This window comes from Perca fluviatilis, chromosome 13 (genome assembly GCF_010015445.1).
Source record: "Perca fluviatilis chromosome 13, GENO_Pfluv_1.0, whole genome shotgun sequence".
NCBI lineage: Eukaryota > Metazoa > Chordata > Actinopteri > Perciformes > Percidae > Perca > Perca fluviatilis.
In genome coordinates this window covers 26,412,374-26,439,398 of record NC_053124.1, presented here as the reverse complement: position 1 = coordinate 26,439,398, position 27,025 = coordinate 26,412,374, and the positions used below count along the sequence as shown (strand labels likewise).

The window sequence follows — 27,025 nt, the reverse complement described above, 5'->3', positions numbered from 1 at the left end:
ACACACACACACACACACACACACACACACACACACACACACACACACACACACACACACACACACACACACACACACACACACACACACACACACACTAACCCTAACCCTAACCCTCTTAAATACTCTTGGTATTGATCTTCTCATCTAATTCAGTAAGCCTATTTCCTAAAATGTTAAACTATTCCTTTAAGATGATTCAATTTGATTTTATCTTCATTTTTATTCATCAAGGCAGATCCTCCTCAGTCAGACTCAGGAAACCATTTAATCTGTAAACACTAAGCGGGTGATTTAAATAATGTTTTTAAAGAAAGAAAGAGAAGCCGAGATATAGATATTGTCTCTTAATAAACCCTAATGTTTTTAAAAACAACAGTTTGTGGGGCGGGACATTACCTATATGTAAAGCATTATATATACACAAGAAAGACTCGCAATGAATTATTTTCTTGATTAATTATACAAAATGTCACAAGTTTTAGAGCCTGAGGCGATGTCTTCAAGATGTTGTTGTTTTGTCTGACCAACAGTTCAAAAACAACAACTTTCAGTTTATTCTCACAATGTTTAGAAGAGTCTTTGAAGATTTTGGAAATGACTTCACATCAGCAGTTAGTATTGTTAATAGAATTGTTAATAACTGGAGATGCTTGGTTCAGAGACTTGAATGTAAACTGAACCTTCAGCTACTGTCTGATGTGCAGCTTACCTGAGACGAGCCATGCTGCTTCGCCTGCGAGGCTCTTTGGCTGTAGCTACTAGTGAAGGCAGCCTCAGAGGGGTCCTGGTCCCCCAGCCTCCTCCTGCTGTGGGTGGAGGGTGCACAGAGCTGGTGAGCAGGTAGGTCTGGACCAAAGCTCTGCTCTTCCGGACAGCTCTCTGATGCCACTGTCCACTGATGTCCAAACCCGGGCCGAGCACGGCTGTTGGGGGTTCAGCTCCAGCAGCAGCAGGGCCACTCATTGGTCTCTGAGTTTGTGTCACACCTGGAGGAGAACGTACCTGAAAATGTCCTCTGATAGTTAAACTGGAAACTGGTTTATCCTGCCACACGTGGACGGCTCTAACAAAAACAACATAAGAACTTTAGATCAAACAGACGGAGTGGACTACTGCCAAGACCTGGATCTATGTGCACCTACAGGCCCTGGGAGGGGGGTGAATTGAGAGGGGATTGTACCGCCCCACCTGTGGACAGCAGACACCATCAATGATGCATGCCCATTAATGATGCATGGCTGGAGCTGGTCAGGTGGACTGTGGACACCACCTACTCTACCTCCTCTCTCCTTTTCCCTCTTCCCCAGGTCATCTTACAGTCGGAGGGAGCAGGTGGTAAACAGACAGGGTGAAGGGAGTGTTGGTTGAACTTGAATGTGAAAGAAATATAAATGTGATACAATGAGCTTAAAATAAATATGACGCTATTATCTATTTTTTGTAAATACTGGGTACCCTTGGGGTATAGCACAAGGGAACAAAAAAAGTTACCTATACTGTATGCCCCACAGATTTTGTAGCATATTATAACTGTACATTTTTCCCCAAGACTCAGTTTTCCAAAATTGTACCATGGGCGTGCCTAAAGGGACCACATCCCCCCCCATCCCCTTTTTCAATTTAAGACTAACAGACAGTACATTAGCATTACATTAAAAGTGCACTAATTTTGTACTAATGCTGTTCCTGTTTGTCTGAATTTTGTTTCCATCACCTGTACCTCAGTGTAGATTTGAGTGGTCGAAGTACACTTCGGTAAGTTTGGAACGGCACACATGTTATTTGTGTAAGATGTGAATAAACATTTAAAAAAAAAAAAAAAGTGTACTAATTCAAGGATTCCCAACTTGTACACCAGTGTGTACTTCTGCAGTTGGCCTTGGCAGTGCGTAGGTGTAAAGATTGTTCAGTAGCTCACATCCATATATTTACAGCCACAAATTAGTATTTTTACAAACACTTTTACAAATTGTTGTAAGGCTGATGTTTGCAGGCCGACACATTACACAAGTTGTTACACCTTGAAGACACATTTTGGACTAAAGAGTGCGTAGAAACTAGAGAAGTTGAAACCGATCACTAAAAGTATTGGATGAGGGTTGAAATGTTCAGCAATGCCACTCCAAGTGTCAGTGCAAAAGAAAAATACAACAGGCCTCAACAATTACAGTACTACTAGAGGAACAACATCCACTTTTGTTTAGTCCATTATTTTAAATTGAAAGGAACACATTTGAAACATGTCAGGTGGGGTCAAAGCAGTAGTCGAACTCATCTGATACAGCTGTGGGGGTACACCAAAGTAACAATACGGTCTCTATTTTACATGTAATTAGTGACAAATTACACAGCTTTTTTAAGGACACGTCCCATTAGATTATTAGGAACATACGATCCAGTAAAATGAGGTGCCAACTAGCTTTTTCCTCCTTTTCATTCAGGGTTTAAGATCAGTTTTGCATTTCCAACAAGTCATTGTCACTTAAGCACCGTGGATTGTATCGTTTGGTAAGTTCACAGGTTTTTTCATTTAATGAGTCACCAGTCTTGTATTTTTGGCTGCTAGCAGCCTGTTGACAGAGTGTTGAGTACCAGAGTGCAGCTCAGGTGACCACAAACACCAAACCGATCCACATTTGGCCTCCCTCAGTCAGGCCTGTGAGCTTCGGGCTCCAACGTATCACCTTCCTCCCTCTGGACTGGACCTCCTCCAGGGTTGACAGCCAAGACCTCAGGATACAAGTGTGATCCAGCAGCAGCAGCAACATTGCACCTTTACCCTTAATTGTAACTGGATTGGCTTCAGCGCAGGAGCACTGACACAAGTCAGGCAGGCTGAGGTTGTAGTTAATCAACTGCTCAGGGCTCAGCTGGAGTATTTCAGGGTGTATACAATGCATCAGTATGACTGAATTTAGTTAAACTGTCTTTTTTTATTTGATTAACTATGCGTTCTTTGTAATTGTCCACAAGCTGCAACTTAAAATTCCACTTCATATATGCAATCATGCTATAAAGTGTAAAGCTCTATTTCAACAACAAACTCCTCAATACCACAGATTTAAATTAAGTTAAAATTAACTCACATAAACGGGTTATCGTCCATATTGCAAGGAATACAAACAACAAAACTCAGGTTTATATAATTTATTATTAAAACTTTAAAGCAAAAAAAACAATTTAGTGCATCCCTCCTCTGGACTACAAGCTGCTTGTCCTCCTGCTGGATGCCTCCTAGTACTGCGTCTGCGCCACCACCTGCAGCTCTGCAAATGGAGATGCAAAAGAAAAAACTGTTTTGTGAGATTATTCAACAGTCCAGCTGCCAGTGTGGTCTTCAATATGACATACATCACAGCTTATGAAGCGTTTCCCAGTATAGGTTTTCTAGATTTACTTTAATGCTTTTGTAAAAAGCGGTTTCTATGTAACAAAGATATTTCACATCAGCGTCTGAATGAATAACTGCAGAGGAACTAACATGGAAGTCATCCTGGCATCACCCCAGTGCAGTTGCTGAGTCTCCTGCAGCTCTGGCATTGTATCAGACATCAGTCTTCATTTTACCTAAAAACCAGAAAGACAAGACCAACCGTTATTACTTTTCGAATGAATTTACAGAAAATAACATTTACTGCTTTTTAAATGTCCTGCACACCCTGACTGGCATTTAATGGATGATTGATCTGTCTTAAGTTGTCCCACCCAAACAAGTTCAACAAAACCAACACCTGTGTGTTTGTTATACCCCGGGTTAGCGGAGGCCACCGATTTCATCCATCAGTTTGTTTACGGGATGAAAGAAGTTGTATGAAGCTTTTTACGGCTCTAGAGGGACCTGCATGAAATGGTCTCAAGGGATTTCACTTAAGGGCGCGTCGATTAGGTCTTAGGACTTCAAGTTTGAAAATTCCTCTGTAGGCCGATTCTTATCTCTGCTTGAGGCTAGCGGCTTCAGGGTACATTAGCCGCTACTAGTACCCTGGAAATCCAGAGTTCTCGCGGGAGCACAATTTGAATTTGCTCAGCAAGTCACTCTGGCACTGATTCATGATGGTCATTAACTATGCTCTTGTAGTTGAGCTGCACCAATCACATCGGTGTATTTGATATAGACGAGCCTGAGGCGAGCTAAACAGAGGACGACAGTTTAATCTACCAGTTAGCTCTGCTGGTAGCTAAGCGTATGGGGCTCTGGTTATGTCACCCTGTGTATTGTTGTGATTGGTCGCAGTGAGATTTTCAAATGCATGCTTGGTACCGCCCCTCGAGTTGGGCCATTTTCATTACACGTAATCTTTTGGATTTTGGTCTGGATTTCCAGGCTATGCTACTGGCACAACACGCCTAAATCTCCCAACTGAACTGTCAAGAGTCAAATTGCATTGTGGGTAATGTAGTCACAGGATTTCGACAAGGAAGAAGAATGCAGGTAAAAAATGTTTAAAAAAAAATAAATTGCTGGTTCTGCTGCATCGATTTTGATATTGTATTTCAAATCATCCATCATGACTGGAGAATGGTACAGGAGTGCAAAGCTATATGGTGGAGGACTCTTTTCAAAGGAAAACATGTATATCTAGTTTAGATATCTGCTGGGTTCTTCTCAAAGCCCACACACTGCATAATAACCACTGGGGATCTTACCCTGGCTTAACGGTGTGGAGTGTCAGCCTCCTTCGACTGGTCGAGGCTCCTGTGGCGAGAAACAAACAATGAGAGCCTGGCAGTGAACTGGTCAGCAGGTTTCTATCATTACCTTTTCTCACACACACACACACACACACACACACACACACACACACACACACACACACACACACACACACACACACACACACACACACACACACACACACACACACACACACACACACACACACACACACACACACACAATATAAAAGGTTGCCATCTTTAAGAAAAGACAAAATTAGTGTTTTTGTTTGTGCATGTGTTTGTGCGAGTGTGAAGATTCAATGTATTAGTTGTAAATATGGGTTATGATGTTATGTGACCCTTACATTATAAGAAAATAGTGTATGTAAATGTGACAAGTACAAATGTATGCATTGTGCAATAAAGTATAAAATACAGGTTTTAGAAAGGCATCTCAGCAAGGTCCATTTGTTTAGAAACTGCAGACAAGACAAATTCATGACAACAACGTTGAGATCTGTTGCAAACCTCGGGGAAGGTAATTCTGTTACAAAGCCATGTGAAGCTGGACTTCGTACTGACACGTCAGGGGTGTCACTGCAAAAAACCCCAAACAGAGTTGGGAGTTGTACCATGAAGCTTGTAGAGAAGTAGAGACCTGGTCATTTTCAGTGTCAGTCGGGCAGACTTTGGGCAGTGCCCTTTTAGACGAGGCCATTAGAGGCCAAAAGGGTTATTCTGGCATCACACTCAGAGACAGGACATTTTGGTCAATCAGGACTGAGGACTTAGTTAGAAAATGGATCACAGTGCAGACAGATACATCTTGACAGCCTCCAGGGCTTGATTCATGGCATTGGCTGAAAAGCGCAGTTCCCTCTTGATCAAGGAGAACCATAAACTTCACCACGGTCCTTTACAGGACAACACCTCCGTACGAGCTACAAAAGGAAAACGCCACAGTCGTGATGTACTGTGTTTCCACAATGACTGGCTGGTCACTGGCAGGACAGGACATTCAGGTTTAACATGGAGTGACAAAATATGAGCAGTAAGATGTACTGAGAGGAAAGCAATAAAGTCCAGCACTACTGCAAAATAATCTCACAGAACAACATGGCATCATGACTGCATAAACATACACGCCACTTTCCTAAAGCCAAATGGCGTGTTATCTGTACGCATTTTCAGCTATCCACATGGCGTGCTATCGCAAGAACGTCACACGCTTGTTAAAAAAAAAGGGAAAAAAAAGGTTGGGTTTAGGAAAAGAACATTGGGGAAGGCTTTAGTAACAAACAAAAAACACGATGGTGACCAATGTCACACGCTTAGGAAAACAAACGGTTGGGTTTAGGAAAAGAACATTTTATTATTTACTAAATAATAAAACATAAAAACAAACAAGGTTGATAAACGCCACACGCGGGATGCGATCCCGGCTCTCCTGGGTTAAAGTCCTGTGTTTTACCCATCCGCAGACTTCCGTCCTTTCATACCACTCGCTACGACGGCGATAATTCACACGTAATGTAGGTCAATGGAGGCCAAACGGCGTTTATAAACACGCTAAAAAGCGATTATGAGTCTTGATAACACGCCAAAATGGCATACGAATTGGCGTGTCATACATACGGCACTTAATGAGATCAGTCTGCACAGAACAACTTGTCTCTCCATTTTACTCCTTCCATCCCTTCAAGAGGATGTGAAATAACAGAAAAAAAAGTCAATATATTTTAGCTGCGTCTGTAGGTCTGCTCTACAAACCACTTAAACTTAGAATCAACAACCATCATATAGATCAGGTTTGTTGATTTTTTTTTTAGAAGTTTGTAGATATTCATTTTCACTCTGGTGCTCTACCCAAGGAAAAGATCTTGAAGGGCGTTGCCCTGTTACACGGTTTAAAAATGTATACTGATAGTGCAAAAAAAAAAAGTTATTGATGGATTTTTGCTCCCATTAATGCTACTTCTATTCATCATCTCTAAGCTTTGGAACCACAGTGTCCATGATGCTTTGGGGAATGTAAACAATAAGTACAATGTTGCGATTCACTGTTTTACGATGCGGGTTGCAACTTGTTTACATTTTGGCAAATTAGTACCATAAAAAGTCGCATTAGCAGCTCCCGTTTTACCTCTGGATGTACACACAACTATTACTGAATTACTTTGATACTTATGACAACTTTACAAATGCGATTATTCTCAGGACTGAAGTTATGAGGTTTTTTTTCCCCCCCTATGATTCCTAAGCAGATTTATGGACGTTCACTTGTGATGGACATCAAAAATGCGATATCCTTGGGAAGTGCAAGTAACACTGAATCTTAAAATATGTACATAATGTCTATGTGTTGAGACTTGACTAAGCTATTACTCCAAGAAAGGTGATCTATGTGATATAGTAAATCCAAAGTTTATAGACCGAGGTTGTATGGAAAGTGAAGAGAAACTGCTCAACATGAACTCAGGAAATGAAGTCATAATTTGTGTGAATTTAGTGCATTTTTCATAACAAAGAAAAAAAAAAGAAAGAAAAATACTCCATCTAACCAAACATAAGTCAAAAAAGGTTGTGGTCTAAGGATAAAACTGCAAACTGCATTGAGCAGTATACATGTTCTACATCCCCACCCAGAGCAACCCAAGCAGTAGGTTACGTTTCACTTCAAAGCTGCAAAGAGATCCCAACCCGGTACCACAACATATCGTTTACAGTTTTACAGACATTTCACAGCCAGAGACAGAGGACAGGAGTGGTGACAACAGATGGAGCAGTTTTGTCAGTTACTAAAGGTCAATGCCATGTTTACATAACTGAGTGAAAGTGCAAACTTCGTTAACATTTAAACAGTTTGAATGATTTTTAGAATTTTCCATGGTTCAGCAAGACTACTGTACTTTAAATTTATATAAAAAGATTAGTCTGCACATGTGCTATTGTTTCTGAAAAGGCAAAAAGCTACTCAAATCTATTGAGATTTAAAAACTGGTATCAAAACAGAAATAAATTTCTGTAGTTTTTGATCAGCACTATTTGATTGTTAAAGATGTAAAAGAGGTGCAGCAAAAGACAAAACTACCCCTCCCCCCCAAAAAAAGACAGAAGAAAATGGCATCTATGAGTTGGGCTTCATTGACTTTTTTTCCGCCCTGTTCATTGTTGCAAACAACCTGCCTATTACCAAAGCTAATTTTAATTCGTCAAAAAACGTTCAGCAAACATCGCCAAAGAAATCAGCACAAGCTGAATGAGAACATATATTCTGTACGGTTGTACAAGGTTGAAGCTTTCTAATGCTTTAAAAAATGACTAAATACATGTTTGATGTTGCTTGAATACTTCAAGCACCGAAAATAAAAACCGGTTACTCTTCTCTTGACTTCTAGTGTTCACAAAATGACAGCAGCACTGTATCGCACACCTCTAGTTAGGAACTAGTGTTGAACCAGCAGTCCATACATAGTACCTTTCATGCATACATACAGAGAAGCCAAAGTACTACAACCACACACACACACTGCACGGGCTATACATCCACGCACAAAAAGGTTGAAGAACAGAAATCTGCACTGTGATGCCATTCTTTGTAAGTGTGATGCCAGAAGCCCTGTAAACGTCACTGTGAGCAGTGATGTGGTGTAAGAGAGGACAGAGAGAAGAGTTTTGAGAGAACTGTGCATCTTGTATTGTAAACATGGATGGGACACTTACCTTACTTGTGCAGCTGATCTGTGTAAGCATACCTCTGGCTGCAGTGCAAACAAGTCCAGGCTTTACTGTCCACTGACTTCTGCAGAACTACTCATCGTCAATGTAACCCAACTGCAGAGAAGAGCCTCTACTGTGGACTGGGTCCGCCTGTCTTTGATAAGCTGGCTGACAGCAGCTAATTCACGTCTCATTTACCCAGAGACATTAACACACACACACGCTCAAACACATACAAACAAAAACAGACACATACAGTCAAACACACAAACACACCATCCTCTCTTCAACCGTAAGGTGCATGGGACTTCCTGCCTCAGGTAGATGGTGAATAGGAGGTCGGTCAGGCTTACTACTTGCAGTTTTTACCAACAGCTTTCAGGGTCAGGAATTCTCCACGAAAGAAGAACAAATATGGGTGTTGACTGGGTTAAAAGCAATGAGGCCTTTAAACAAATCGATTAAGAACTTCTCTTTAGGCATGTCAGTGTCAGAAGTTTGCTTTTTAATTACTACTTCAATGACACAAAGTCAAAATGTGTTTTAAAAGGGGAGATCCCTGTTCCGAACCTCTATATTTACAGTCTGTTGACTATAAAGTTATATCAAAATAATGTCACTCAATTAGGGCTGGGCGATATGTCGATTTAGGTTGTCAAAATGATATTACAATGTCAAAATGATATTAAAATGTCCCATCGCATATATTTTTCTATAGTTTATATCGCTATCATTTGGACGGCGCTTTATATTCTGATTCTTGCAGATTATGTTTTTTGCACTTAAGTTTTTAATAAAATGAGAAAATACTCATTTACTCATGTACTTCTCATTTGTCACATTTAATTCACACAGGAGTATACAAAAAAATAGGCTTTACCTTCCAGTTATTTCATATAGATTTATTGAATTAGCAGAAACCATGCTATATAGTAATGTATAACGTTACGGTCATGATATGACCTATATCTGGATAGAAGGTTTTGGCCATATCGCCCAGGCCTAGTTGCAAAAGGAACAATCCCCGTTTCGAACCTCTACATTATATAGTTACTTTATGGTCTGTCGACTATAAAGTTATTTTAAAAGAACGTCACGGTCAAAGCTTTGCTTTAAATTTTTACTCCAATGATGCTATTAAAATGTGTCCGCAATAAGGGGCCTCCCTGTTCTGAAACTCCTAAATAGTCACTGTGTAGACTGTCAAGTGGGCTTAAATCTGCCTTTATATAAACCTCGACAAAGAACTTCTCTTGAAAAATGTCAGTTACAAAGCTTTGATTTCCATATTTACGCCATCAAAATTTGCTGCAACAAGTCCCTGTCCCTCTATATTAGAGTGAACCTCCAACAGCATCAACATTTGGTTCACATTTTTACTCCAATAAAGTCAAAATGTGTTGGCAATATAAGTGGACATCCCTGTTTTAAATCTCCTGAATATAGTTGCTAAATAGTTCCTAAAGAACTTCTCTTTAAGAATGTCATCAAAAACACTATTATTACTTTTCGCAAAGTCGAAATGTGTTGGCCAGAGGGGACTCCCCTGTTCCAAATCTTATGTACTTACTGTGTAGTCTGTTAAGCGCTATCTTTAAAGAAATATTGATGAACTAGTCAAAATGTGTCAAAAGGTCACAAAGTCAAAATGTGCTGCAGTAGGGGTGGTTTAGTGATCTTTGCACAGTCGGTTCAGTCTTATTTATTTGTGCAAGAAGAATGGCCAAATGATAAAGTCACACTGCAGTCTTAAGCTATTGAGCCACCACCACCTATAATAAATCAATACATTTATATCTTTCAAAAATAGGTGCCGTTTGGTCCTCGACTGTGTTCCATTAACAAGAAAAGAAGCTACAGACTTTGAATTTCTTGGTTTGGAAAGTTCCTTCTCATAGTCCAACACCTTTAAAGATGGTCAAACCTGTTAAAGAAAAACAAATTGTACACAACACCAACACACAGACATAACATTACAAGTTTTAAAAGTTACACTTAGGTCACGTCAATGAGCACTTGTACTATTTTGCAGAATGTCAGATGCTGTGTGTACATCTGTTTGACTACCAAAGCCCTAAATTAGCCTAATAATGTTGCTTAAATACTTAATACTAATTGTGAGCTGTGATTCAACTTCAATCTTTTACACTTTTTAAATTACTGTCTTACTAACTTCAAAGTATTGGCAGTCTTCTCACTTTTGCCTTTTTGGCAGTCATCTGACTTTTGCCTTTCCCCCCCACTCTAGTTTTTCCATTTGCAAAATCCCTTCCAGAAGTTATATATTTTAGTCAGAAAATCCAGTTAAAAATCTCTCCATTGAGTCAGACACTTGGCAGTCACCATTTACAAAAGAGCACTACATAAGTGACTCCAAAGGGATTTTGTTGTGCCATTCTCCTTGTCACTCTTTATAAGTGATTAAAGGCTCAAGGATTGGTTAGAAAAGGGAATTGCCACACTGGGGGATCTTGGTGGCATATTGAAACCCTTTGAGGATGTGGTAGAGCAATTTGAAAAACTAGGTCTCCATTTTTATTTTAGATATTTGCAACTTCGCCATCGGTTTCGGGGGATTTTTGGTTCCAGATCTTCAGCCCCGAAGACACCAGAATGTTTAGATATGGTGTTGTTGAAATATGGAAAGGTTATGAGGCTTCTGGGTATTATTCTATGCTTATGTGGAACCTGGGGGATGGAGCCTGGACAGCCCTCAAAAAGACCTGGGAAAGGTTCTGAGTATTATTGGATGATGAGGGGAACAGAATCTGTAGGAATACTAAAACTATGTCACGCGATGTGAGGGTACACCTCAATCAGTTTCGGTTTAGAATGGGTCTGAAAGACACACTAAATAGTTGGAAATGTAAGAGAGGACGGCCATTTACTTAATGTCCTATGGTCCTGTGATAAGGTCCAGTAATTTTGGACCGGGATACATGATAACCTATGTCGGATTGCAGGGACCCAGGTTCCATTCAGCCCAAGATTATTTGTTCTGGGAGGTGGGTCAATCCTAAGAAGGTGGATAAGTACATAATAAGCTGGGTACAGACTAGTTTAATGATATCTGGACAGATTATTTTAAGAGGATGGAGGAATGAAGGGGTGCCATCATTCAAGAGTGGGCTTGTGAGATGGCTAGGGTGGCAGCGTTTGAAAAAAAATAAAATAAAAAAATAAAATAATTGTTTTCTAGATTGAATGTCTATACTAAAAAAATGCCTGAGCTTTCTGGAGTGCTCCTAAGAAGCTTTGTGCTGGGGATAAACGTGTATGATGGGCTTATGGTGGTTGTCATTTATACAGGTTTGTTAATTTTGTTAGTGTTTTGTTGGATGGTCTTGAGTGTTGTGGTTGCGGTCATCTGGATGTGTTCATGTAGCTAATTGTATGTTAAAAAGGTAAAAATTGTAAAAAAAAAAAAGAAGAATCTACAAAATAAACGTAGCTAGCTATTCAAAAATCTAATCTGGAATAACCTCAATGGTGAACGTGGCTAGGTAAATTAAAGCTTTTTTTGGCTGTAATCTTAAAAATAAATACACCAGCATTGATTAACAAACAAAAATGGTTGTAAACTGGTTCCAGACTAAACTTATTTAAGAATTAAAATATATTAAAATATGGACATCGTCTCTGGGACGTCACCCAAAGAGTCAAAATGAAGCTCAAAGTGGACGGCTCCCAGTGGGTCAGGCCGATGCCATCTTAGCAGTAGTGACGTCTAATACAAAAATGGGCAAAGAAGTGGAGCCTAGATGGAGCTGAGGCAAGTTGACGGAAGCCTACAGTCTATGCTCTCCTCCTGTGACAGCTAGGGTTGGATATCGTTTGTTTTCCCAACACCAGTGCTAAAAGTATACTTTCAAAAAAGGTGTCAGTGCCTAAACTGAAAATTTTTAAAAATAGAAGAGCATAAACAAAAAGAGCAGAAAGCAGTCCGTGACATTTAAAAACTGCTTGTTTACTGGCAATATGGCCAAATTTAAATAAATTTAAAATGTCAAACCAATAGCTTATGAACATAACTCCGATTACCAGATCAACTACTGTTAAATGACAAAAAGAATCACTAGATTTTACAATAACTTCGAATGCACCATGATCTTACGAGTTGTAAGCGAACGCGCCATTAGGTCTAGTCCATGTTTGTCCGACAGCAGCAGTGGCCATGGGCCAATGGGCGAGGTATAATAAAAAATAAATAAAGGGGGAACTTCGCTATAGAGACATTAAAGAGTACATAAAATCCGTTTAGTTGCATTTTAGTCATGTTCTTGTCTTTCCAAAAAAAAAAAAAAATAAATACTACACTGTGTAGTTGTTCAATCTCCCGGGTTAGAAAATACCTCACGCAACAAGAATGCCACAAAGCTAAATCAGCACCATTACCCAACTGTGTATCCATGAGACACTGGGTCAAAGGCAAATGTGTTTGCATCATAGTTTTAATATATATATATATATATATATATATATATATATATATATATATATATATATATATATATATATATATATATATATATATATATATATATATATATATATATATATATAGTACTGTTGTGAATGAGGGCTGACACCTTCCAGTTGTTGGTTGACATGTTCTTGTCCGACCAAATTCTCTTGTTCAACCAAATTCTCACTGGCCGGACAATCTCTGGTGTTACTTTTGTAGCCTTCTCTAGAATAGCCGCAAAAGTAAAAATGTCAGCACAAGGTAGAGTCCTTGCCCTGGATGAAGGGAAGGCTAAGGCATGTAGGGAGAGAGGACGCACCCCTGGTCTATGTGGCCAGCTGTATACATTTTTACTTATTTGTCGCTTGTACCACCCCTGCTTCACTGTGATTGGACATCTGGGTAAAATAGCACCAGTGATGAGTGAAGCGTTTTACCCAGTTACACACCAACTCTCTGGGACCAGAAAGGAAAATGCCAAATGAGCAGAGCACAGGATAAATAGGCACCTCATCATGTACCATAGAGTAAATATGCATCTATCCCATGGCAAATAAAAAATAAATAAAAATGCTGTCCTCAGGAAAAAGCGTAGTCCCCCCCCCGCCCCCCGGGATCAGTCCTTTAAATGAAGAGTAAGTAGAATTTCAGTCGACCAAGAAACAGTTGACTATCCTATTGTGAATCTTAAGAAAGAAGTCCAGTGTTTAGGTTTCTTTTCTAAAGCATTCCTGACTCCACACTACAGCCACAAATCTTTAAAGCTGGTCAAACCTGTTAAAGAAAAAATGTACATGACACAAACACACGCAACATTACAGATGAACACTCCATGATATCCAATTATATTACCAAGTGTCTGTAGTCTTCCGTTTTGCAGCCACTTCAGATGTGTGTTGCAGGGTTTTCAGATGCCAAATGAAGGAGAGGATTTACTTCGGATCTTTTTTATAACAAAGCAATCCTTATATTTATAGTTATAGTGCAGGGTACATCATCATACTGTGCACAGGAGAAATGCTACAAATCTTTTTAAAGTTTCTTGATGTCTTAACATATTCCAAGGTTTTGGCAGCTACAGAACTACTACAGGATGCATTGCGGTCATCCAGTTGTAGGTCCAAATGATGATCAAAGTCAGCCATTGGACAATTATCAAATTATACAAAAGAGCACTATACAAGTGACTCCAAATCTAAGACTGAAAGCCACTTTGTTCTTTTTAGTCTTAAAAATGTAAGCATTATTAAAGAAGTTTCAAAAGCTGTACTGTTGTAAGGAGACTTTTGTCAACTACACGTAATGTAAATACACGTTCAGCAGTCGACAGAATCAGTCAAGCTAGTGCCAGGAAAAAAAACAACAAAGAGCCCTGCTTCATCTCTCATCATATTCTCCATTTCCATATAAAAAAATAAAACAAGTGAAACAATTACACTTTAAAATGAAATGTGCTCAATCTTAAAAAATTAATACAAGAATACTTACACTCACTTTTACCGCCCGTCTCCTCCTACCACACAACTCTGAGAAATGCTTGCTGAGGCAAGCCAGTGTCCATTTGCTGCCAAAGTGATGTCAAAATACCTCAGAACAGGTACTGACATGATTCATGGGGAGAGGCCAGATTGGGCAGCAGAGTAAAAATGTTAATTTCAGCTGCAGGAAGCCCTTAACAATGAGTGTTTTAAAAGTTGTTCTTTCATATGATAACATGTTAATAATTTGACAGTTTATTTATATAGAAGGCCTTTCAATTTACAGAATTTTGTTACAATCTTTGATCCAAATGTCAGAGGGTAGCTCACCATCAACATTAAAAACAAATTTGGTAAGTCAATTGTTCAATTATGCTTTAATTGTTCCCCGTTTTGAAGGATCTGCATCTTGGGCAGAAGGCAGCCATGACAGGTGTATAACAACATTGTTAAATGTTCCGTTTTCTTTTAATACTGTTTGTGGCCTCTTGAGTCTTGTAATATTGCCACAGATGACATTAATGCAACTACAGCTTAACACATAGTCTCCTGAAACGCAGAAAGGTGCTGGTCAATGGGCTCTAAATGGTAATGATATGAATCAGTGTGAAAACAACAAATTGAAGCCATATCTGAGGAAAATAAAATGGAAGCACTGTGTCCCCGGCTGTACCCAAGTAACACAGTAAGGCTCGGTTATTACCAACAGATAAATACAGAGATAACTTATTTCAGCCATGTTGGTTTATGCATTCAGCTACATAATGTATCTGTGCAACACAATATTCAATTAGAATTCACAGTGTAAAATAGTATTAGATTATTAAACCAATAATCAGTTTTCCTTTTGTGAAGTGACAAGATGTAAAAGGGAATTCACAAACTGGAGAATGGGAATTTTCTATAACAAAAGGGGAACAGGTGGAGCAGAGATGGGCCACATGTTCCACTGCAATAGCAGCTCCAATTGATGTGGTTGACCTTGCTTTGGGCAAACTCTGGATTTCTTGTCTTCTTACAGGTCCAGCACAAGGAATGCTCATCACAGTACAAAGTACAACTTGTGCAAAGGTAGGATTTATATCGGTTTTCCAACATCAGCTGTTTGCTGACTGATATGCAACACTAGTGTCATGCAGCTCTTAAAAAAATAAAATAATCATGACTGCATTCATGTTGAATTAACAGCAACATTTTAAAATGTATTATAGGGCTGCAGCCAGCAACTAAGTACTATATTAAAGCTGATTACTTTGATTAATTGATTATTACTTGGATACATTCAAAAACTAACATTCCTTATCTTCTTCTACAATGTTCTTTTGAACATTTACAGTTACAATGTTGTTTAAGTTAATAATCGCTGATGTAAAAGGCAGGTCCTCTACAATAAAAAAAATTTAATTAAATAAATGATGCAGCCATGCACTGAGAATAAAAGGGAAACGTAACGTTAACCGTTATGGACCATTTCACAGTTTTAAACGTAAACATTCGTAATGTGTCCCAGTTTTTTGTTGCAGCCAGCTCAAGAAAACTACACACACTGCAACCAAGGAAATAATAGTTTCTGTCCATCAAAACATACACAGGAAGTGAACATGGACCACATCGGTTGCCTAGCAATGCCAGTGAAACGGTCTATGTATTTGATTAGACCAGGCACAAGATTCTGTTGTGAAGAAATAAAGGATTCACCTTAGGCTGCATCAGTCTAATGGCATGAAATATTCAAAATGCACGATTACAGTTTAACGTGTCGGACAGTCTGTTTTCTCTCTGTTTTGTGATTGATTGAAACAGCCTGGCGTTGGCTTTATCAAACATTCACTCTAAAATAGCATTAGCATTATCAGGGGTGTTGACTTTAAAAAGGTTAGCTTTGCCAGAAGCACAACAACGTTGTTCCATTACTACATTTTAGAAAAATATGTTAAGGTTACCATTTTGAGCCATAGATGGAACAAATTTATACATTTATGCTTTAGTTTCTGGTTGTCAACATGCCTTCAAAACTGACCACAATGCATGTTTGCCAGTCCAACTGAGCCCTTTGCCAGTCATGCAAAGTCACATTTACTCATGCTTACAAAGTGCAACTATGGTACGGGCATTCGAGTCAGATAAAAGTTTGTCAATGAAGTAAAGACTTCCTTTTGTTCCTTTAACATACAAACTGGTGACCTCTGTTGTACCAAAAATAAGTCCATAACTGAACTGAATATGGCTACATTTACATGCAGGTTTGTGAAGCACCATTGGTCTAAACTGTTAAACAGTAACCGGTGGCCAACTATATAGGTTAAGGTTATTGGCTTCCTTATTTACAGTTACACTTTTTAAAAGACATGGCCAACATCTACACACTCAGGCACACAGGGGGAGGGGGGGCTGATTGATTGATTGTCTATCTGCTAAAAGAAGATAGAAGGCTAAAAGCTCAATGATGTCCAATAAAACACCATTACGAGATGTACAAACACAAACCAAGGTCATCGAAATCCTAATTCCTTACTCCGGAGCCTAATTGTTTTGAAATTGTGATCTCATCCATTCAGCTAACGGTCCAAGACGCCAACAGTATCTGGAAGTTTAATTTTGGCAGCCCATCTGCAAGAATTGGCTATTTTGCTAATAAAACCGTTAAGGGTGGGCGTGGCAATCTTTTTTTTTTTTTAATCATTATATGTTGGACTGCATGTAAACATAGTCAATATCCTCCAAATGTGCACACAAGACGCACAATGTGGACTGACAAGCGGGTTTCCACTTAGCCACACACACACACACACACACACACACACACTTAAAGGATCTATGTAGCATTTCTGCTTTCCTGAAGCACGACTGTAAAAGCAGTTACTGTGTACCAATGGATGAAACACGGTTAACGACTCAGTGCAGGCACTTACGTTTGAAAATAGCTTTAAAGCATAAAGGGGAGGCAGTATCTGTGGAGAGAAATATAAATTGAGTCTTGTGTACAGTTTACCTGTGCTGGGTGCCATCTAGTCTATAGACTTCTTAGCAGATGCTAAATGTCGTACCAGTGCCTATATGCACTAGCCATGTCCTCACTTATTTGAGTCGTACACAGACTTTTGTTGAGTTTGCCGATTGTGGCGGTGTCAGCCAGTTATCTGAATTTGATGGCAAGAAAATAAAGAAGCAAAGGACTTGCAAAGGATTTGCACCAGGCAGCACCATGCGCTGGTGGTCAGGACTGCGGCAGAGATAACACATAGACCCTTTAAGACCTAATGTGGCAGATGTATCCACATTATTTACAAATAACCAATTGTTGGCAATTGGTTGCTTTTCAAACGTACTGTATGTTTCAACTTCTGGGAATAAATGTTAACGGTTTGTCCTGATAGAACCAATGTCTCTTTATTATAATACATGCTTTGACTCCAAATGTATGGCACAAAACATAGCCATAGAAGGTCGAGAAAAATGTTACAGTTATCACTTCACGGCGACTCACAGAGCATAATACATCTGAAAAAAAAAAATTATACATGGGTCAGAAAGAACTAACGATCACACGAGGGTGTCCCATCTTTCCATACTACTGACAATACAAAATAAAAAAGGAAAATATTGACTTCGTCATAAAATGAGTAAATTGTCAGGCTAAAATGTAGCAACAATTTAAACTTAAATACAAGAAATGCGACTCAACATGTTTGTTGAGGAGAATCTATACAAAGGGTGCTGCTGGGAGCATCAAAGAGCAGCGTTTAAAAACGGGGTTTCTTAGCCGGACCATCAAACTCTTCGCGGACCCTGCCGAACCCAGGGTTACCAGGACCCATTCCCCTAGGACCACCCTGGGCGAAGCGCTCGTTGCGCTGTTGGGGGGGGGGGGGAACAATTTGCCAGGGAGGCAGATAGTGGTGGTAAGATATGGGTTAAGTGCGCAAGCACAAAGTTCATGTCCACATGGAAGTGTATAAAAAGGTATGCCAATAGAGGTGATTTGTTTTATATTGTGAGGTATACAACACAACCAGCAGGAGACACATCCGAAGAAACCGTTCGTTCCAATATGAAGGTCCACAGGTGCCACAGGTTACATACGGAAAAGGAAGAGAGGGTAATGCTTTCGTTAGTCAGTGCCTACCTAGTATGGTCTCTCCAGTGCATGCCAAGACTAGCCTATAGCCTAGCCTTACTACTTCGTTGGTCTAGCATTTTGTAAATGCTGCCCATGTTTCCCCCAAGATCATTGAATATAGCAACATATCAACGTCTTGATAGAGGTATGCATAAAAAAAAAATTATACATAAGAGCCAAACATTCTTTAGTTACATTTCCCTAGAAGTTTGGGGAAAAAAATAAGATATGAAATGAATGGCCATCAAAAACCAATTCATGCTTAATTAGTTCCAATGTTTCCTAAACAGAAATGATGGTGTATTAATCTACTGTCCAGCTTTCACAGCACCTCTTATGGCACTGCATTGATAAAATGGGGGGGAAAAAAAACACTTGCCCCAAATGTGACCAGAATCTGAAGTATAGGGACTGTACCAGAAATACATGTGTAGACTATCGGCACAGTAAAATGTAAACATTCACAAGACATTCAGCACAAGCATTTCTCCAACAAGAAATGACTATGTGCCAGTTCAGACACGCTGTGAAACTTAAATAGTGTGAGAAAGAATGAAAGTCTCAAGAGCCAAAACTCCAACAGAGGAGGAGGCTCAAGGCTACAGTGGAACAATATGGTAAGAACGGAACATACAAAGTAACATAGTATGTCTGAATGTAGAATATGAATATATCCTGAACCGGATCTGCAACAATCTGCTCAGCCGACTATATTATAAGACTTTTACTGAGCTTCACATTCATGGGACTATAAAACTGTCAATTTGCGCCTTCCATGCAACTTCATGGATTGTGAAAATAATACATCGCCAACATCAACACTGCCAACAAGCTTGAACCTAAAAAAAGATTTTTAGATCCTAAGAAAGCCTTTTCTACATTGACTATAAAAGAAAATGGTGCTTCAAATTCAATGCAAGACTACATTATTAGGGCATGCTATATTAGCATGAATAAACAAAGTAGATTTTTTTTAAAGCTACTAATGTGAGGCACACCATTTTTCAAATACAAAACCGTTCTATAAATTGAAGCATATACTGTACAGTAGAGATGGGTCTTGATTTTAAAATCTTCAAAAGTTATTATTAATATAAAAAATAATTGTGCAACAATCCTGCTGTAAAAATAACTTTCCTCTTGATTTTACAGTGGTGGTGAAACATGTTTTTCCGACAAGGGCAGTATCGCATTTGCTACAGCGCTGTTAGATGCTACTGTACAAATATGAAACACATGCAAGACTACTACAAACGTCACACGGTTCTGTGTGGAACTTCTTCTTCAAAAAAAAAAACATTAGGTGCAGTGCGGTTGTATGGTGACCAGATGGCAGATGCAACCACGTGGTTTGTGTGTTGAAGCTTGAACCGGTTGTTTAACGAGAGTGAATGCGCAAACAAGGATGAGAGTCCAATTCCAGGCTATCAGTGTTGGCTAGCATCAGGTTGTTGCGTTTCTGTTTAGTAGCGGTCAAAAGCACATTTGCCAGTTATGAAAAAGTCGTGAATGGATCTCTGTGTGCGCGCGCCTGGGGTGTCTTAGACGAACAGTCGATTCCATCTCTACTGTACAGTTCGTACAAGAGGTTGCATATAAACCTCAAAGCTATCCTATAAGTATCCTGGAAATGCTTTTGTTTCATTTCACCTAAAATGTGAATACACACATTTAGCCGTTCTTACAGTCAACTGTAATACAGAAACCAACCCAATATTGGTACTACAATTCTGCCAGAACCATAGATCTCAAGTTTAGTCCAATATTCCCCAATATCATCCTAAACACAAGTGGTCACAAGGCTTTGCCTGCCCCCATCAATTTATCTTGCTGTAATATACAATTTAGACAATTGTTTCCAACATTTAATGCCTTACACCGTCAGCCTGCACTAAAAGCATTTTAAATGCTCAAAAAATGTTGAGAAGGAAAAGTTTGCTGGTCCAGAAAATGAACTACACACCTACTTCAAGTCTCAAATTGGCTTGTAGCACAAAAGGAGTTTTACACAGGATTTCACACTGCCACCCAAAAATACACGTAGCCTGTTCATATACAACTTTCTTTCTTCTCATGACAGAATATGCATAAAACTGCTAGCACAGTATGAAAAAGGTCATTTAAAACTAAATGAGCACATTGTCAACAGTTAAGGGGAAAAACTGTGGTAGAGGAAATTCTGACTCCAGTCAAGAGAAGGTGCCTGTCCAGCTCACATGAGACAGGGCTTGCAATAGCAATCCACTACACAAACAGTGTGATAATAGTGAGCAGAGCCCCTGAAGTCTGTCTACAGCTTACACAGAGCACGTTGGAAAACAATTTCTTATGATTTAGTGCAGGTTGACGGTTTCGCTGCTAAAAAGTCTCAGGTGAAGGTAACTGAGGGGGCTTGGCTTACCTTTGAAAGAAACCCTATCACGCAGGCAGCATTTCTCTCATTCAACAACCAACAAGCCAGCCGAAGACAGCTGGGAGCACAAAACATTCATAACTTCCCATCCTGCTTGGCCAGCTGGCCTTCATGTTATAAGATCAGCTGGGAGCCTCTCCAACAAAAAGGAAATCCGAACACAGACTACATTAAGTACTAATCTTCCAAAAGGTGGGATACGTTACCATTTCGTTGCTCATCAAGCCTGCTGAAGCTGGTCCCATTCCCTGCTGTCCTTCAAAGCCCAGTCCACCCATGGAGAACTTCTGGTTGGAACCACCAAAGGGCATATCTAACAAAAAACAACATAGTCAAATACATATACTGCACTTGAAATAAACACTTCAGACAAACTCCTAATGCAGCATGTTTGTTGCACAGCTGATGTAACATAATTACAAAATTCCTTAGCTAGTGTTATTTCAAGAGAATCGCACATTAGTTGAATCTGTTTGGTCAACCCATCTTCGAATCATCCCCCCCGTTTGCAACATCAGCTTGAAATTTTTACAGTTGTCAATAACACCATTATTGGCTGAGAAACATGTGACTATCGCATGGCGTTTTAAGACCAATGAACATCTCTGTTTGCTGTGTATGTGGGCTTAGCGCCACAAAGACGATTGTGATTGGTTTAAAAAAAATGCAAACGAGCCAGCGGTTATTCGCTTTCCCAGAGTGATGGGTGGTGTAGCCAGACCCTGCTCCAGCCCTGAGAATTGAATCGCCTTATACTGAGAGATGATGAGAGATTGAGCTCACTCTCAGAGCCCATTAAGAGTTTTTTTCCCCCTTTCTAAAAGAAAGTAACCTCAATGAATTGACTAATAAAAAATAAAAAAAAAAAAATCTTACCACCCATGCCCAAAGCGCCACCAGGATTCATTCTCATTTCCCTGTCCCTCTGTAAAGAAAAAGAAACATTTTAATTGGACAAATATTGATGAAATATCTTGCTTCATCGCATATATGCAATAAACTTGTTTTCTAGTGTAAAGTTTAACTCACATCCATGAAGTTGCCCATCCTGTAGTTCTCATCACGTTTGCGGCGCATCTGTTCTTCCATTTCCCTATTGCGAATCATCTCCTCTTCCCGCCGGCGGCGCTCCTCTTCTTGTCTGTTTACAAAATGGAAAACATGTGACCCATGTTTAGCATCAAATGAACAAATCAGATATTATATTCATCTCTCAATAGAAAAAAACAGAAGTATCGCGTTTATGAGGACGACCACATGACTTACATCTGCCTCAATCAACAACCAAACAGAGTTTTAATAAATAAATACCTGATCTGCATCTCCTTCCTCTTTTGCATCTCCTTACTGTGCAATTCCTCCATGCGCCGCAGTTCCTCCTGTCGCCTCAACAAATCTGTAAGGAAACATGAACACAACTGATGTAATTGTGGCACTTGAACACCAAGGTACTCCCCCATCCTGAGTGACACGCTTGTTTTCTAGTGATAAATAGCAGAAAATATAAATCAAATAGCTGCAGGCCCTTGGTTCTTATTCAAACCCAACAACATCATTACACTTGCCTTGTCTGAGCAGGTTGGCCTGGTGCTCGTGGTACGCATCCTCCATCTCGCTCTCCAGCTTCTCACGGGCCTCGCGCATGTTCTTCTCCACCTGCTGCCTCTGCTGTTTCTCCATGTCATCCAGGGACTTCCAGCGCTTGGAGTACTCATATTCGAAAGTGCCGGGACGAGCAAAACGAGGAGGTTCCTCACGCTCTCTATAGACACAATATACCAATGTTAGGTAACCTGATTGTATCCACACAATATACTGATTAGATAGATAGAAGAATAATGCCATTTTAAAAGAATGTAGGAAACGTATGAGGGAATAAATGCTCTATAGTTATAAAAGGGGCCTGAACAGCAGTTGCAAAACATTTAACCAGTATGGTAATGCTGACAATATTGTGATTTAGTCCACTTCATACGGTGAGCAATATGGATAGGTGCTAGTTGCCAGTGTTGAGTTTTGAAGGCTACAGACAACATCCTTTCTCTACCTCTCCTTGATTTACACAGGTTAACATCTGCTACTCCACACAGAAATTGATTTATTTTTTTTTTACAGCTGCCATCCCTGAACCCCCCCCCCCCACACACACACCATCTGTTGTTCACAAATCAATGACTTCTAGAATGACAAAGATAATATGCATAATAAAGAGGATTGTATCAGAGAGACGCAAGTTAACCTTAAGTAACTCAAAATGGCTCTACTTATCCCTACAAAAGCAAATGGGTGGGGACAAACAGGGATTTGCTTACGCTTGATATCTGGGGTTCTTCTGTGCCAATTTTTCTGGAAGACCATCCTCATCATCAAACTGCTCCAGAGGCTCGACAACAATAGGCCGGGGTGACCTGAAAAGGGTGAAACAAAGAAGATGAATAAGCAACGGGTTCAAGCACCTTTAATTGAGGGCATTATGCACACGTCTGCTTTTACTTACGTGGTAAGCAGGAAAACACCCTCGTTGCACCGATCAAGGGCTTTTCTGGCTGCCGGTTTGGAGGCAAACTCTACAATACCCTTGCCTGTGGCACGCCCGCGGTCATCTACAATGACAATGGCTCTCTCAACCATTCCAAACTGTGAGAAAGCTTCTTCCAGGAGCTCGTTGGAAACAAACGGTGACAGATTTTTCACAGACAAAGCTGCGGAGTGTGTGGCAAATCGGACACGCAAGGGTCTGTTTTTCATTGGCGTGTCATCCAACTCTGCCTTTGCTATCTCTGCAAGTGCACGGGACTCCTACAAGAACCCAAATGTACCATTACTGTTAAGGGATCTGTTAAACACGAAATCAACATAACAAAATAGTAACACTAAAAGTAGTGCTTAATAACACATCACAGATGTAAAACTGGACCTCACATTCTTGCATCTATTGTAGTAATCTTTACACAAATCAACTATGGCAATCTGGTGTATTTAAGGAGTTTATGTCTTACCAATCGGATGAAACCAAAGCCTTTGCTTTTGTTGATAAAGACCTCGCTAGGCTCTCCGTATTTTGCGAACAGCCTCTTGAAATCCTCCTCTGTGATGTCGTTGGGCAGGTTTCCAATGAACAGACGACACCGCTGTGTGTACGTCTTCTCACCGGGTTTCAGCAGCATGGAGAGCGTTGCCCTGAACGCCTGTCGATTGATAAACGATGTAACGTTAACATTAAAAAACAACAACTCTAAAATCGATGTGCTACACCAAATAAATGTAAACAGACAAGAACACACAAATAAGACTAAAAGGCTAGCTTATGTTAAAATATGTTTGTCTTTGTTTGCTTGCGTAGCTACGTAACACACTGCCCATCCCCCATTCACTGTGGGTGCTCAGAGGACAAATAAGCTTGACCTATATTGTGTAGCTATATATATAGCTATCTATATATTGTATTAATTCAAAGCAACCTAGTGTACAAGAGATTATTCAAGAAACATGGGAGTCGGTGTAAAACAAACAACAACAACCTGCATGTTCTTTGTTTTAACCGAACACATTTTGCATGGACGGATTTTAGACAAGATGGCGGATACCTAAAGCGAATAATCTATGGTGCGCGTGATTTTAGTCACCGCTTGTACCGCCATAAACAGCGATATGTTTGAGAGTGAGTGAGAGAGATGAGATTTCAAAGAAAAGTCAATACGACTCTCTTACTCTGTCTTTGAATATATAAATATGACCGATCAGTAATATTGGTAATATCACAAACAAACACTCCGCCTTTTCGGACTGCACTGTGTTTCAAATCGAGCGTACTGCCCGTACTGAATAAGCTAGCTAGCTAGCTAATTAGCTAACGTTTGCGAACAACAATGACTGTCGATGCCATTCACGGCAGAAAATACATTGAAAAATAATAAAAACAGACCTTTGACTGGCTCGCATCTGACTCGGCTGCATCGTTGCCTGTGGCCATTTTCTCTGGCTCATGTCTGGGCTTTATCGCCGATGGCCCCGAGTTCTGGCCTTGATATGGGCCTGTCTTGTGGCCTTGATAAGGGCCTGATTTCTGGCCTTGATAAGGACCAGAAGACTGGCCTTGATGGGGGCCAGACTTTGGACCTTGTTGGGGACCAGCTTTGGGGCCTTGTTGGGGACCAGACTTCGGGCCTTGTTGGGGACCAGACTTCGGGCCTTGTTGGGGACCAGACTTCGGGCCTTGTTGGGGACCAGACTTCGGGCTCTGTTGTGGAGGCTGCTGCTGCTGCTGCTGTTGCTTCTGCTGCTGTCCGTTAGCATTTGCTACCGGGGACGCCAGCTGCTGGTTCTTGGGTTCCAGTTTAACGTTGGGTGGAGGGGAGGTCATGTTAGGTTTCGGGGGTGGTGACTGAATCTTCGGCTGAGGCGCAGGGGTTGTCGGTGTCTGCTGGGCCGGGGCCGGTGCCGGTGCCGTTGCCGGTTTCTGCTGCTGCTGCTGCTGCATTGGGCCTTTCATGGTGAGAGCCGGCCCAGGACTCGGTGGAGGCATAATAGGCAGGGACTGTGGCTTCTGGGGAGTCTGTGGTCCCTGATTAGGCGATCTGTTGAAGTTATTATTTGCTCCCCTTCTGTTTTGGTTCTGATTCTGGAAAGGATGGTTCCTGAAATGTGGGTTTCCCATTAGCCCACCCCGCATCGGACCGCCGGGCCCACCGCCCCCTCTGCGCTGCTGAAAATTATTCATACCAAAGCCGCCGCGATTATTGTTGTATCGAGACATTGATCCTTATATTAACAAACCCTATAATTAAAATACAAAAAACGTTATAAATGTGCTGCGTAACAAGGGGCTCCTAACTGCAGGTCAAGCTCCTCAAAATGGCGACTAACGGTTGTGCCTGGAGGAGTTGTTCTCTCTCCAGGACGGGGAGCGCCGCCCCGATTAGTTCATTGGTCCGCCGCTCAGCAGGAGGAGTCACCAGGGGCGTTGGATGTCTTTGAAGGATCAGTGATTTTAAGAAAACGTTTAACTTGACTGCATTGTACCAATATTACTGATGTAAAAGAATACAAAATTACATATAGTGTTAGTTACAGTTTTAGTCCGCATATTAAAATATCTGTGAATTATATTAAGATAGTGGGTTTAGTATTATTTGTACATGTTAAAAGAAAACACAGCAGGAATTTTACACATATTACTCTGTTGCAAAACAACTGCACAGTATAGTGTACCCTAAAAGAAAAAACTTTGCAAGCTTAAGATAACCACTTAAACCTTTGGGCTTGGCTTTGTCCACATTGATCTTGATGAGACATAAGATATACAGAGATAATATGTGTCTCCCTTTGCCAAATAGAACCATTCAGTTCAAAAATAACTTTTTGGCCAATCACTTCCCCCAAACCCATTAACCATGGCCACTTATTTTAGTGCTATATCTACATTGTTTGTTTCAAAATGCCACACAGTGATCCTAGTTCCATCACCAACATTAGCCTTCAAGCTAAAAATGAGCATCAACTGTAAATCTTTCTTTAATCTGAGTTAACTGAGTTTTAATAGTGTACCCATTTAAACTCTAATCCACTTATGTCAACCTTTTTGAATATATTTTGATAGTTGTAGTAGTTACTGAAATATGCTTGATTGCAGACCTGTATATTAAGCAAGTTTGCAGAGGTAAGATTATATGAGATAGTATATTTAAAAAAGGTAAGGAACCTTTGACCTCCTGCTAGTGGATGTTATAAGGCAGGGCTTTGGACTGGAGTCACACATTTGATGAACTCGGACTTAAAAATAAAAAATGACTTTTGACCACTTGGACTTTATGAGCCCTTTGACTTTGATATATCTGATGCCTTCCATCAGGCAAGGAATAACTTTGATTATAACTTAATTAACACAAATGTGTATTTCCCTGGTTTGCAATATTGTTTCACTATTAGTCTTTTGGTGTTAACGTGTTGAAGTGGCACTAAAGAACAGATGACTTGTTTTGGATGCATAAGTTAAATATTAGGACTTGATGCCAGGATGTAAGATTTATAAAACAATGACTTGTTCCAAACTCTGTCGCATGGCTTGAATTTATGTTGTCAACTTGACAACATAAAGCATTGGTTACACATTTTTTTCTATTAGAGGACACTTGTGGTGTTTGCTTAATTATAGATTTTGTTAAAAA

The 27,025-nt window shown here is 40.1% G+C and overlaps 1 protein-coding gene across 2 annotated transcripts; it reads right to left on the bottom strand.

The window, feature by feature from the left end:
• Nucleotides 1–3,135: 3,135 nt before the first annotated feature.
• Nucleotides 3,136–25,733, bottom strand: LOC120570915 (splicing factor, proline- and glutamine-rich-like). Of its 2 annotated transcripts, XR_005641162.1 has the most exons (12): nucleotides 24,784–25,733; nucleotides 23,858–24,046; nucleotides 23,356–23,657; nucleotides 23,171–23,266; nucleotides 22,424–22,620; nucleotides 22,170–22,254; nucleotides 21,888–21,999; nucleotides 21,735–21,783; nucleotides 21,065–21,171; nucleotides 4,651–4,699; nucleotides 3,485–3,570; nucleotides 3,136–3,269 (listed from the first exon to the last, which is right to left on the bottom strand). XR_005641162.1 is itself a non-coding variant. In XM_039819600.1 (10 exons), the coding sequence occupies exons 1-10, from the start codon at nucleotides 25,612–25,614 to the stop codon at nucleotides 18,069–18,071; spliced, it is 2,079 nt and encodes a 692-aa protein (XP_039675534.1). In that variant the 3' UTR covers nucleotides 17,690–18,068. The 2 variants fall into 2 exon arrangements, 1 of the variants encoding a protein (XP_039675534.1); XM_039819600.1 differs by lacking the exons at nucleotides 3,136–3,269; nucleotides 3,485–3,570; nucleotides 4,651–4,699 and adding an exon at nucleotides 17,690–18,179 and having other exon boundaries at nucleotides 24,784–25,614.
• Nucleotides 25,734–27,025: the final 1,292 nt, after the last annotated feature.